The sequence below is a fragment of the Hyperolius riggenbachi genome, chromosome 7 (genome assembly GCF_040937935.1).
Source record: "Hyperolius riggenbachi isolate aHypRig1 chromosome 7, aHypRig1.pri, whole genome shotgun sequence".
Lineage (NCBI taxonomy): Eukaryota > Metazoa > Chordata > Amphibia > Anura > Hyperoliidae > Hyperolius > Hyperolius riggenbachi.
In genome coordinates, this window is record NC_090652.1 from 25,979,456 (window position 1) to 25,993,026 (window position 13,571).

Below are 13,571 nucleotides of genomic sequence, written 5' to 3' on the forward strand. Positions count from 1 at the left end.
GCTTATTTTGACTTTTAATGTTCAGTTCAGGTTTTCTTTAAGGCTCATACACACATCAGACTATAGTCTTTGGAAAATGAAAGATCACAGACCAATCTTACCACCCTTCATGTAGTATGAGAGCCATACTCTACACAGTCTTTTCTATGGAGCTGAACTCCACATCAGAAAAAAATCTTTGCAAGATGCTGCACACACAGATGCTGTACAGACACAAAAGATCAGTATCTGCAAAAGATCTGTTCCTGCCAAAAATCCATTCCTGCAAATTGCAATGATAGTCTATGAGATCTGCAGATCATCATACACACATGATTTAACTGACATTCATCTGCAGACCAGATCCACCACGATGGATTTTCAGATCTGCGGATGATTGCTTGATCTGCAGATGAATGTCAGTTAAATCATGTGTGTATGATGATCTGCAGATCTCATAGACTATCATTGCAATTTGCAGGAATGGATTTTTGGCAGGAACAGATCTTTTGCAGATACTGATCTTTTGTGTCTGTACAGCATGTTTGTGTGCAGCATCTTGCAAAGATTTTTTTCTGATGGGGAGTTCAGCTCCATAGAATAGACTGTGTAGAGTATGGCTCTCATACTACATGGAAGGGGGTAAAATTGGTCTGTGATCTTTCATTTTCCAAAGACTATGGTCTGATGTGTGTATGTGGCCATAGGCCTGGTGCACACCGAAACCCGCTAGCAGATCCGCAAAATGCTAGCAGATTTTGAAACGCTTTTTCTTCTTTTTCTGCAGCGTTTCAGCTAGCATTTTGCGGTTTTGTGTAGCGGTTTTGGTGTAGTAGATTTTATGTATTGCTACAGTAAAGCTGTTACTGAACAGCTGCGCTAACAAAAACCGCCTGGCAAACCGCTCTGAAGTGCCGTTTTTCAGAGCGGTTTGCGTTTTTCCTGTACTTAATATTGAGGCAGAAACGCATCCGCAATCCAAAATCTGCAGCAGCCCGGGAGTATGCGTTTCTGCAAAACGCCTCCCGCTCTGGTGTGCACCAGCCCATTGAGATACATTGACCAAGCGTATCCGCAGCCGCAAGCGGATCGCAAACCGCAGCAGAACTGCTCTGGTGTGCACTAGGCCTTAGTGTGTTCCCTGCCTGAGCCGAGAATATTGAACATTTTCACAGTATTCTAATGGTCTGAGATTTATATTTTGGGGTTCTCACAAGCTGTAAGCCATAATCATCAACATTATAACAAAAGGCTTGAAATATCTCACTTTGCATGTAATGAGTCTATTTCATATACTAGTTTCAACCTTTTAAGTTGAATTATTGACAAAATGGACTTTTGCACGATATTCTCATTTTTCAAGTTTCACCTTTATATGCAGCTTGAAATTGAGCCAATTGAATGACGCCATGGTGGAATTTCATTGGTTCATTTTCAAGCTGGATAAATTTGCATAATCCTGCATCAGCTCAGTCCAGCATTTCTCATTTCCTCCAGGCAGCCCCTCCCAGGTGGGTAATTATAAAGGTCTGAGCTGCCTCTGACTGAGAGGTTTGCTGTTTCTGGATCTTAAGGTGGGTACACACGTCAGATAAAAGTCTTTGGAAAATGAAAGATCACAGACCAATGTTACCCCCTTCCATGTAGTATGAGAGCCATACTCTACACAGTCTATTCTATTGAGCTGAACTCCCCATCAGACAGACATCTTTGCAAGATGCTGCACACACAGATGCTGTACACATGCAACAGATCAGTATCTGCAAAAGATCTGTTCCTGCAAATTGCATTCATAGTCTATGAGATCTGCAGATCATCATACACACCTTGTTTAACAGACATTCATCTGCAGATCAGATCCACCAGGATGGATCTTCAGATCTGCAGATGATTGTCTGATCTGCAGACATGGGCATACCAATAGGCCCTGCAGCCCCTGCTCCCGCGAGGGGCTGTTTTGTGGGGGCTGGAGGGGTGGCAGCATGAGGGGAAAGCCTTGGCCACAGTTGGTGGGGAGAGGGGAAGTTCCCCCCCCTTCTCTCACCTCGGGGCTCTCCCCTCTGCGCTCCCCTCCAGCTAGTTACAGTGTGGGCAGCGGGCAGCGGCGGCAAGACACATACCTTCTTCCTTGCGTTCCACCGCATACTCCTCGCTCTAGCGGCTGACGTCACTTCCGGAAGTGACGTCAGCCGCTAGAGCGAGGAGTCTGCTGTGGATCGCACGGAAGAAGGTATGTATCTGCCCGCCGCTGCCCACACTGTAACTAGCTGGAGGGGAGCGCAGAGGGGAGAGCCCCGAGGTGAGGGAGAGGGGGGGAACTTCCCCTCTCCCCACCGACTGTGGCCAAGGCTTTCCCCTCATGCTGCCACCCCTCCAGCCCCCACAAAACTGCCCCAAACGGGCCCCAGGGGGGGGGGGGGGCGCTCTGAAATTCTGCAGGGGGGCCCGGTGGGGCCTAGTTACGCCCCTGTCTGCAGATGAATGTCTGTTAAACAAGGTGTGTATGAGATCTGCAGATATCATAGACTATGAATGCATTTTGCAGGAGCTGATCTTTTGCAGATACTGATCTTTTGTGTCTGTACAGCATCTTTGTGTACAGCATCTTGCAAAGATTTCTATCTGATGGAGAGTTCAGCTCCATAGACTAGACTGTGTAGGTATGGCTCACATGCTACATGAAAGGGGGTAAGATTGGTCTGTGATCTTTCATTTTCCAAAGACTTTTATCTGATGTGTGTACCCACCTTTAGGCTTGGAACCCACTAGCAGCCCTTTTCAAAGGCTTTTCTGAGTGTTTTGTGATTTGAAAAGCTCTCGCTAATGTAATGCTATGGGTGTGATCCCACTTGAGCGATGTGATTTTATAAAAATCCCCCATAGCATTGCATTAGCAAGAACTTTTCAAATCACTGGGGCTTAGAAAGCGCTGCAAGTGCGTTCTAGACCCTTTACCTCAGACGGCTGAACTGTGTGCTCAGTAAGCAGTTGTCAGGCAGCAGCAAGCAGTTGTGAGTAGGCTTGCTCATCACGAAATAATCACGAGTAACCATGGTGCAAGCCTCATTGAAACGCTGGGCGGAGAGCGGCATTATGGGTAATTAATCCAGCCGCATGTAGCCGCAGTAATTAGAGCTAATTTGAAACCCAAGTAACCACCGTGGTTAATCGTGATTATTTTGTGATGAGCAAGCCTAGTTGTGAGCGTTCAACTGTCTTTTCACTGCCTATCAGCTGCTTGTGGAAAAGGGCCTTGTTCACATCTAAAATCGCAAGCGGTTTTGCTATTTTTTTTATTTTTTTATTTATTTATTTTTTTACTCCCTGATGCAAAGCAGTGAATTCTTTGACCTGGAAAACAATAAATACGATGGGCTCTATTCTCAATGACTTCCCGCATGCGGTGAAGTACATGCGGGAAGTTTGCGACCAAATTAACGCCATGTTGAGATTCTCTAAATTTTCCGCATGCTTTTCCCGCATGCGGTAAAAGTGCGGGATTCATGCGTAAAAATTTCCGCAACAGTCGGTATTTTACGCGAAATTCTCAAAAAAAAGAGGTGCCTTATTTCTGACTTAACTACCGTTTTTTTTTTTTATCACCTACTAGTACTTGGTGATATATTTCACCTCCCATTGACTTAAATCAGGGCTGCCCAATAGGTCGATCGCGATCTACCGGTAGATCGCGACCGCCTTCTAGGTAGATCGCGGCCTCTTGGCCGCGTCTTGTTAAATTTTGCGGCCGGCAGCTCATCTGGTTTAGCTGTCGGCCGCTGGCCAGTAAGGATGCAGGGGAGGGGAGAAGAGGCGGCGAGGAGAGAGGCGGTGCGGCCGCTACGTCATGGCTGGGGGCGGCGGCAGGCAGCATGCGACGTGCGTGCTTCTAACGTGCCCGGCGCCGCCCCCAGTCATGACGTAGTGAATGCGCCGCCTCTCTCCTCACTGCCTGTCCTCCCCTGCATCCTTATTTTCCAGCGGCCTGCCTGCCAGAGGTTTCGGGACTCTTTGAGGTACAGTACCTGACTAACCTACACTGCGGGCAAATATACCTGGCTAACCTACACTGCGGGCACATATACCTGGCTAACCTACACTGCGGGCAAATATACCTGGCTAACCTACACTGCGGGCACATATACTGTACCTGGCTAACCTACACTGCGGGCACATATACCTGGCTAACCTACACTGCGGGCACATATACCTGGCTAACCTACACTGCGGGCACATATACCTGGCTAACCTACACTGCGGGCACATATACCTGGCTAACCTACACTGCGGGCACATATACCTGGCTAACCTACACTGCGGGCAAATATACCTGGCTAACGTACTCTGCGGGCAAATATACCTGGCTAACCTACACTGCGGGCACATATACCTGGCTAACCTACACTGCGGGCACATATACCTGGCTAAAATACACTGCGGGCAAATATACCTGGCTAACCTACACTGCGGGCACATATACCTGGCTAACGTACTCTGCGGGCACAGATACCTGGCTAACCTACACTGCGGGCACAGATACCTGGCTAACCTACTCTGCGGGCACAGATACCTGGCTAACCTACTCTGCGGGCAAATATACCTGGCTAACCTACTCTGCGGGCACAGATACCTGGCTAACCTACTCTGCGGGCACAGATACCTGGCTAACCTACTCTGCGGGCACATATACCTGGCTAACCTACTCTGCGGGCACATATACCTGGCTAACCTACCCTGCAGGCACATATACCTGGCTAACCTACGCTGCGGGCAAGTCTTAAATGCAGTCTGGAGCCTTCAGTGCTGTTTGCTGGACTTTAAATTTTTTTTTTTTTTGGACAAGTTCTTTTATGCCACTTTTTTTTCCCGCATGGTTTCCGCATGTTTACTATGTAATTACGCATGTTTCCCAAATTTTTTTACGCGTTGTTACCTAAGAAGGACCCCCCCCCCCCTCCCCCCCGCACAGCTTTACTGGGAGATATCCGGATAGTAACTATCCGGATGTCTTCCGAAGCAGATTTGAGCATCCCTGCCTTCCATTAGACCAAAATCGCCCCAAAAATGGTACAGGCAACGCTTTGCAGAGCGCAAAGCAGACGAAATGCGCTGATATGAACCTTCTCATAGAGATTCATTGCATAAGGGTTTTGTGGGCGATTTTGAAAATCGCCTGCACTTGAAAAAAGGCCAGAAAAACCCTAGATGTGAATAAGCCCTGACAGAAGCTACACTCAGGTGCAGAGAGTTTTAATTTTAGGCCTCTTTTCCACGGACAGTTGAACTGTGTGCTCCACAAGCAGTTGCCAGGGAGCAGCGGGCAGTTGGGAGAGTTTGAGAGGTATCTCACTGCGTACCAACTGTCCATGGAAAAGAGGCCTGAGGGCTGGTTCATAATGGGGCGATTCTTCTGCGCTTTGCTGATCGCCGGCGATCAGCAATGCGCTGCTACAATGTATCCCTATAGATACATTCACACTGCAGTGGTTGCGATTTTGATTAATCGCAGCCGCGCTGCATGCATCGTTTTGGGGGCGATTGTGCTGTGATTCTCATACTATTGAACGGGAATCACAAGTGCAAAGCGCACAAGAATCGCAAGACTTTTTGTTTGGCTCGCGATCGCAGGCTAGCGGTGCTCCGAGTGTGAACGAGCTGTTACTCCGGTTACACAAACATATGTGCGTCAGACACCTGGAGGCAGTGAGGCTGCATTTCCACTTGTGCGGTGCGAATGAAAATTCGCATGGATGACGATGTATGCGAATTTAACCATGGCAGTGCTGGTGTGCTTTTCCATTGTTTATATGCGAATTCGCATGAAAATTCGCATACCCAAACCTCATGCGAATTTCCAATTAAATACATTGTATGCGATTCGCATAGCGGTATGCAATATGCGAATTCTGATGGCTCTGCCATGCGAATTTTTTCTGCACAGAAAAACGCAAAGGAATCCTGACAAGTGGAAACAGTCCCGTTCACTTGTATTGCTATGCGAATTTGCATGCGAATTCGCGATAGTGGAAATGGGCCCTGATAGTGGCTGATTGTATTTATTTCCTCACACTGTGAATTGTGGACCAATGCAATTTACTCTGTGGCCTATAGACTTTGGAGGTGATTTCTCAGGGTTTCCACTATGTGCCAGGATGGCTGTGAATCAAATAAGTGTGCCCCCTGCCAACGGGCATTCAGCTCCTTCCAGAGGTGACAACCCACCATATGGGCTGGTGCACACCAGAGCGGTTCTGGAGCGTTTTTTAAAACGCTTGCAGGGGTAAACCGCTTGGCTAATGAAAGTGAATGGGATGGTGCACACCAGAGTGGTTCGTTTTTTCCAGAAACGCAAACTCAGGGGCTGCAGCATTTTTTAGATTTCTGAGGAATTTCTGCCTCAATGTTAAGTATAGGAAAGTGGAAAACCGCTCTGAAAAACGCTAGATCAGAGCGGATTTCCAGGCGTTTTTGTTACAGAACATTTCTGACATTATTCTCAGATCTGAAAGATTAGATTCATTCTTGTTTCTGGCATTATTCACACACTATTACATCCTTAAGCTGCGTACACACATGCGACTATAGTCATTTGAAACAATCGTTCCCCGATCATTTCAAACGACGATCGTTTAAAAAAAAAAAAGCAGCCAACGACCATTAAGTCTAACGACGGACGAGCTAGATCTTAAAAAACGAACGATCTAGCTTGGCAGATTTTTTCCGACGACGATCGTTTGCAAAAGTAGTACATCGTTGGAAACTGGTCGTTCGTACTAGGCTTGACATGCGCATTTCACTATTTCTCCATGGAACTTTTCATCTTTATCCGCAGGCGCAATAGTTGCTTTACGTGATGTAACGTTCATTCTAACGATCAGATCGTTACACACCTTTAAAAGCTAACTTTACTTAGGTCGTTCTTTCGTCAATTAAAAGTTCGTTCGTCGTTCACAACGAACGATCATTGTCGTATGTGTGTACGTAGCTTTATAGACCAGCAGAACTGCAACTGGTATTGCATAAAAGGAAATAAATATGGCAACCTCCATATATTTCTCACTTCAGTTGTCCTTTAACTCTTCCTGTACTGGAAACAGTATGTGACTCACGTCTGTGCCGCTAATGTTTTTTTTTTTTTTTTTTTTTTTCTTACCAGTTTTACACATACATTATATCATAAGCTTATTTTCCCTTCAGATTCCCTATACATGAAATAAAAAAATGATTTCAACTTACCCGTGGTTTCCTGCAGCACCCTGGAGTCCTCCTGTGCCCACAACGTCCTCCTGATCCCCTCTGGCCAGCAGCGGTGACCCCAGCAAAGCTGGCCCATTGCCACCAGTTGTCCACTACTGCGCATGCGTGGCCCCGAGCCGTGCGCACCCTGATTAGGCTCCAGCAGCCCAGAGCCTTCTGCAGATGCGCAGTAGTGATTTTTGCGTACTGTGCATACACAGAATACTCCCAGCCTTGGGAGCGTAATCAAGGTGTACGTGGCTCGGGGCCGCGCATGCGCAGTAGTGGACAACTGGTGGCAATGGGCCAGCTTTGCTGGGGTCACTGCTGCTGGCCAGAGGGAATCAGGAGGACGTTGTGGGCACAGGACGACTCCAGGGGGCTGCATGAAACTTAAATTATTTTTTTATTTCACTTAAAGTGACCCTAAAGTCAGGAAGAAAAAATGAGTTTAACTCACCTGGGGCTTCCCTCAGCCCCCTGAAGCTGATCGGTGCCCACGCTGACTCCATCAGATGTCCCTGGACCGGCCGGCGGCGACTTCCGGTTTCGCCGTCACCGGCCGACAGGCTGGGAACGAGAGTGATTCTCCGCGTTCCCAGCCAGAATAGCGCCCCCTATGCTGCTATTGCGGCCTCCCTATGCCGCAATAGCAGCATAGGGGGCGCTATTCTGGCTGGGAACGCAAAGAATCACTCGCGTTCCCAGCCTGTCGGCTGGTGACGGCGAAACTGGAAGTCGCCGCCGGCCGGTCCAGGGACATCTGATGGAGTCAGCGTGGGCACCGATCAGCTTCAGGGGGCTGAGGGAAGCCCCAGGTGAGTTAAACTCATTTTTTCTTCCTGACTTTAGGGTCACTTTAAGTATTAATTTAAATATCCATCCCCCAGTTGTGTAGATTGTGACATTGTAGTATTGTAACATTGCATTATAGCAATACTATGACATGTGACATTGCATTATAGCATTACTCTGCAGATGAAGTGGATTACTCTTTAAGAAGGGGCCCCCCAGATGCCAGCCCCCTCCCCAGGTGAAATAAGTATAGGGATTACCCCTTACCCATTTATACAAAGGGTTAAAAAGAAATAAAATCGCAACCATAAGTAAAGTATTTTAATTTTCTAAATTAACCATGAATACTTACCTTTAAAAAAAATGCTCCCACGCCAGTATCCTCAGAAATGTCTCACGCCAATATTCCCAGATACTTTGATTGAAGATCTCTGCGCACCTGCCGCTCCCCACTGCAGCTCTAGCTATATTAAGTATAGCAGAGCCTAAGCGTCTTCAAATTTCCCTCCAAGACTCCCCATTGGTCTATTAACAGACCAATGGAAATCTGGAGCATTCCCATTGGTCTATTAACAGCCCTGGAGGAAAATTTAAAGATGCTTTCTGCTCTAGCTATACTTAGTATAGCTAGAGCTCCATCCCTCCTGCACGGCCCCCACTCTCCTCCATGCCCACCTACGCCGGCACCCTGGAGCACCCATAGCATCCTGATATCAGAGCTGTGGGTGCTTCAGGGAGCTCCAGAGCAAAGCAGGTGGTTTTGACGCTCAGCCTGAGCCCCGGAATTAGGCACCTAATGTTAAAAGGTGCATAAAGGTAATTCGGGGTTTTGCCTCTCCCTCCAAGTTGCTAAAACTCGGAGGGGGAGTAGTATTTAGCGCAACCGGGGATTTCAGCTGTAGCAGGATGAGCCGTTATTCAGCTCACCGGCGGTGTACCAATACGTACGCTCAATTGAGGCAGCTCTTGGCCATTAGACCACCACCCCTCAGCCAACAGTCCAAAATCATCCAAAGCTCAACCAATCCAAATGGATACTTGCGCCCAGCCCCTCCCGCCACTCCCAGGTTGTGAGCCTTGAGGCTACTGATGCATCTGTACAGCCTCAACCTTGCATGATCAAGTCCCTCTCTGTCCATGTGTCTTATCATGCCTCGTACATGTGTATGAGGTTTAACCCTTTCCGATCCTGTGTCGCCAATTGCCATTAGAGATGGCCCGAACAGTTCGCCTGTGAGCAGTATTTTGCGAACATCGGCTGTTCGCATTCGTGGTGAACAGCGAACATGTGGCGTGTTCGATTCACCCCCTATACATCATCATTGAGCTAAACTTTGACCCCTTACTTCAGTCAGCAGACACATGGCAGCCAGTCAGCTTGCACCCCTCCTGGACCCCCCACCCCTTTATCAAAAAGCAGTTATGGTGGTAATATTGGATCAATTCTCTGCTGGCTGCTGACTGTTAGTGAGAGCAGGGTCAGACTTGCTGCAGATAGATAGGGAAAGCATTAGCCAGGCCTGTGTCCTTGTTCCTCACTTGCTGTGAAAGCACACCAAACAGCCCTTTTGAGGGCTAGCACATCGGTCTCCTGTTGTTTTTTTTTTGCTTGTTTTTTTGTGTGTGACACCCCACAGCCCACTGACACCCAGAGCTGTGCGCACACTACTGCTGTTGCCTCATTAAGTTGCATGCACAGAACCACTCCTGTGTATTATGTCACTGTATTCTGATAGTACTATTGCATTTCTCTGTGTGCAACACTCCACAGCCCACTGACACCCAGAGCTGTGCATAATGTAATTTCTGTCCTTTAGGGATTAAAACCCAACTTTGCGTCAATTCCGTAATTTTTGGGAAGACTTTTTGCATGGATCCCCGACTGGCATACCACAGTCCAGGTGTTAGACCCCTTGAAACAACTTTTTCATCACTTTTGTGGCCAGAAACAGCCTTTGTAGGTTTTAGAATTCGCCTGCTGATTGAAGTCTATGGCAGTTCGCCAGATTCACCTGTTCGCGAACGTTTTCAGAAGTTTGCCGTTCACGAACAGAAAATTCTATGTCTCTAATTGCTATATGTCAGACATTGGCATTTCCAAGTTCAGACCCAATGTTGGACTTAGTTCGACATATAAAAAACATGGCTGCCACTAGAGGCGCCATTGCCTGATAAAATTACACTTTGATTGCTGCCGGCCCCATGCTCCGCTGATGCGCCCTGTAATTTAAATATTACAAGGTCACATTTGAGCTTGGCTCTAGGGGCGCCGTTGCAGGATCTAGTCCGGCACAATGTAAGTCTATGTGCACCAAAGTGTTGGACTTTGACACCTTTGGGTCCATGCTGTGAAATTAAGCTGACACACAGGCTAAAAAGTTATTTTAAATTGAAGATGAAAAATTATCTCCTAGAAGAAAAAGTGAATTGCATTATGGATCCTTGAATACTATGAGCAGATTGTGTAGGTGAGCCTCATGCTACATGATTGAGGTGAAAAAATTGGTCAGTGATTGGCCAATCTTAATTGAAAGTGTGTACCAGGCTTTAGATTAAATTAGATCCAAACTTTTGCCACCTGTTTTTTAATAAATCAAGAGCAGGTTTGTTGAATAATTGGTGAATGAGGTCATAAATGTCTCTGCCCTATTTATATGAACTGATGATCCGTCCCTTGTCTTTTCTCCCTCCAGAATGGCATCTGCTGCTTTTGGACACGAGTTGAGCTGCTCCATCTGCCTGGATGTTTATACTGAGCCGGTGTTGCTGAGATGTGGACACATCTTCTGTCAGGGCTGTATTGTAACTGCTTTGGATGCGCAGGAGAGGTCCGGAGTCTATTCCTGTCCAGAGTGCAGAGAGACGTTCCAAGATCGTCCCGTGCTGGAGAGGAACGAAAACCTCAGCAACATTGTGGACAACTTCACAGCTATGAAGCAAGAGAAACCCGAGGTTCAGTGTACGTTTTGTGTGGATGCCCCAGTGCCGGCCATTAAGACTTGCCAACAGTGTGAAACCTCCATGTGTGATAAACATCTGACCGCCCATAACAAGACAGTGGACCACTTGTTAGTGGAGCCCACATCCTCTTTGATCAGCAAGAAATGCTCCATCCACAAAAAACTTCTTGAGTATTACTGCTCTGAGGACTCCACTTGTTTGTGTGTTTCTTGTTGTCTTGTTGGGACACACAAAGGACACCAGGTGGAACTTCTAGAGGAGGCTTCTGAGAAGAAAAAGGAGGGTTTAAGACATGAACTAAAAAAGATGGTGCCAAAGAGAGGGAGAAATGAAGAGAGAATCCAGAGCCTACAGGACCACAAAAGGAAAGCGCAAGAAAAAGCAGCTGAGGAGAAGAAGAGAGTCACAGCTCTGTTTGAGGACATCAGGAGACAGCTGGAAGTCCAAGAGATGAAAGTCCTGAATGAGATCAGCAGGCAAGAAGAGCAGATATCACAGTCTGTCTCTGATTGTATCCAGCATCTGGAGACACAAGGAGGGGAACTGTCCAGGAAGATGGCTCGCATTGAGAAGATGTGTGATATGACTGACCCAATAGCTGTCCTGCAAGATCCAAAATCCGACACAGCTGACCAAGATATGGAGGAACCTTATATTCCTGAACTGGATGATTTTCTGATTTTGATAGAGTTAAAAAAATCCATAAAAGAACTTATTACTCAAATGGAATCGCAGGTTGACTTCTCTTTGCCAAATAAAACAGATGTGTTACTGGATGCAGATACTGCACACGACCTTCTGGCTTTGTCTGATGACTTCAGAACTGCCGCAGCCTCCGAATCAAGTTACTATAGACCACATTTATGGAAGAGGTTTGTTTCATTCCCTCAGGTGATGAGTACTGAGAGCTTTTCCTCTGGGAGACATTACTGGGAAGTGGAGGTCAGTGATTATGGAGATTGGGATGTTGGGGTAAGCTATCCTAGTATAGAGAGAGAAGGGGACGAATCCGGCTTTGGAAATAATAACAAATCTTGGAGTTTCCTTAGATATAATGATGAATATTTTGCTCACCATGATTACTCAGAGATAAAGTTAAATCTTCAGTCTACCTGCAGAAGATTAGGAATATATCTGGATTATGAAGCTGGACGTCTGTCCTTCTACCAGCTGGACGACCCCATCAGCCATTTACACACCTTCACTGCCACCTTCACTGAGCCCCTCCATGCTGCTTTCTTTGTGAATAACGAAGGTTGGTTGGATATTTTATCCTAAGATGGCATTTCAGTGGGGTTTGCTGGGATGTGAGAGAGCATAGCGCAAGATCTCCATATACAGGATCTGCAAACAACCTGCCTATCCATAGTTGGACACAATTTAATTGTATCTGTTTAAAATGACATAACATAGGACTCAAGTGCAACAGCTCCAGTTGCGTGGCAGTTACATGTCAACTTTGAGAAACTCCTGACTGTCAAGCATCCCCCTGCCCCACACTGACAGTCGCCTTCATATTACCAAACGCAGATGGCCATGCAATCGCAACGCGCACGAATGCACGCCATCTGCATTTGCATGCGTTGTGTCGCTGATACTTATTCACTGTAGTGAATGGGTCAGCCGCGGGTCTCGGGGAAAAAAATGCATGCGTTTGCGGTACGCACTGGTCCAGAACGCATGCAGTGTGAACATCAGACAGGGCCTTATGGTTCAAGTTATGCTGGATTTTTGTTTTGTTTTTGTTTGTTTTTGCTTTATTTCGTAAATCTTCTGCCCAATTTGTTTTTTTTCTGGCTGAAATGACCATTTTTGGAAGTAACACCCTTATTTTTGGTTGCCATGGTAACAGGGTTGTTTGCTGTGTTAGGGATGGGATTTATCAGTGTAGGCTGTAAAGTGAAGTACGAGTGTATTTATATTGTCTATTATAATGGTAAATAAAATGCTAATCAATCCAGATCATGGATATGTTGAATTTATAGTCCATCAGAGCTAAAATAAATAAATCAATTCAAATAATAGCTTAGAATTCAGACCACTCAAATGTAACCTCTTTGCATAAACACAGCTTACTGCAGCCATAAATCCTGTTTTGAAATTCTGATCACATGTCTAGAAGCTAATCAGTGAGACGGTGAGTTTTCAAGCCTGTGGGTGTGACTTCTGTAGCTGCTTGGATTGTGTCATCTGCACTGTTCAGACTGAAAGGGGGCGGGCACAGTCTGTATTATGTCAGAGAAGATTGCAGCCTATAGCTCACACAGTGCAGGAAGTGGTTGGTGTCTGGGCTCCTGAACAGGTATTTTACAAAGGATTTATTTGTCATCAAGTAGTTGAGGGATTTACTGACAGCTGAGTATCACTGTATACCAATGTAGAGAAACATATTGTATGTGCCTTCAATGAGGGTGTAAATCTAAAGTTTATTACACCAGAGGATTAAATGACAAAATAGCACAATCCCTTGTTTTCCAGTTTCAACAGTAATATGGGCCACCTGTCATTTGGCTCCAGGAATAAGGATGAGTGCCACACGCATTTCCGAACTCTGACTTTTACCTCAGAATTTCCCAATTGAAAGTCAGAATTCTTGGAATACT

General features: G+C 46.3%; 1 protein-coding gene across 1 annotated transcript in view; it reads left to right on the top strand.

Annotated features, from left to right (window-relative positions):
* LOC137525444 (E3 ubiquitin-protein ligase TRIM39-like) overlaps positions 1-12,878 on the top strand; it is a 38,669-nt gene extending 25,791 nt beyond the window's left edge. Inside the window, exon 2 of the mRNA XM_068246529.1 lies at positions 10,701-12,878. Coding sequence (XP_068102630.1) covers positions 10,702-12,246 — 1,545 coding nt within the window. The 5' untranslated portion in view covers position 10,701 and the 3' untranslated portion in view covers positions 12,247-12,878. The remainder of the gene's footprint in view (positions 1-10,700) is intronic.
* The last annotated feature ends 693 nt before the right edge of the window (positions 12,879-13,571 follow it).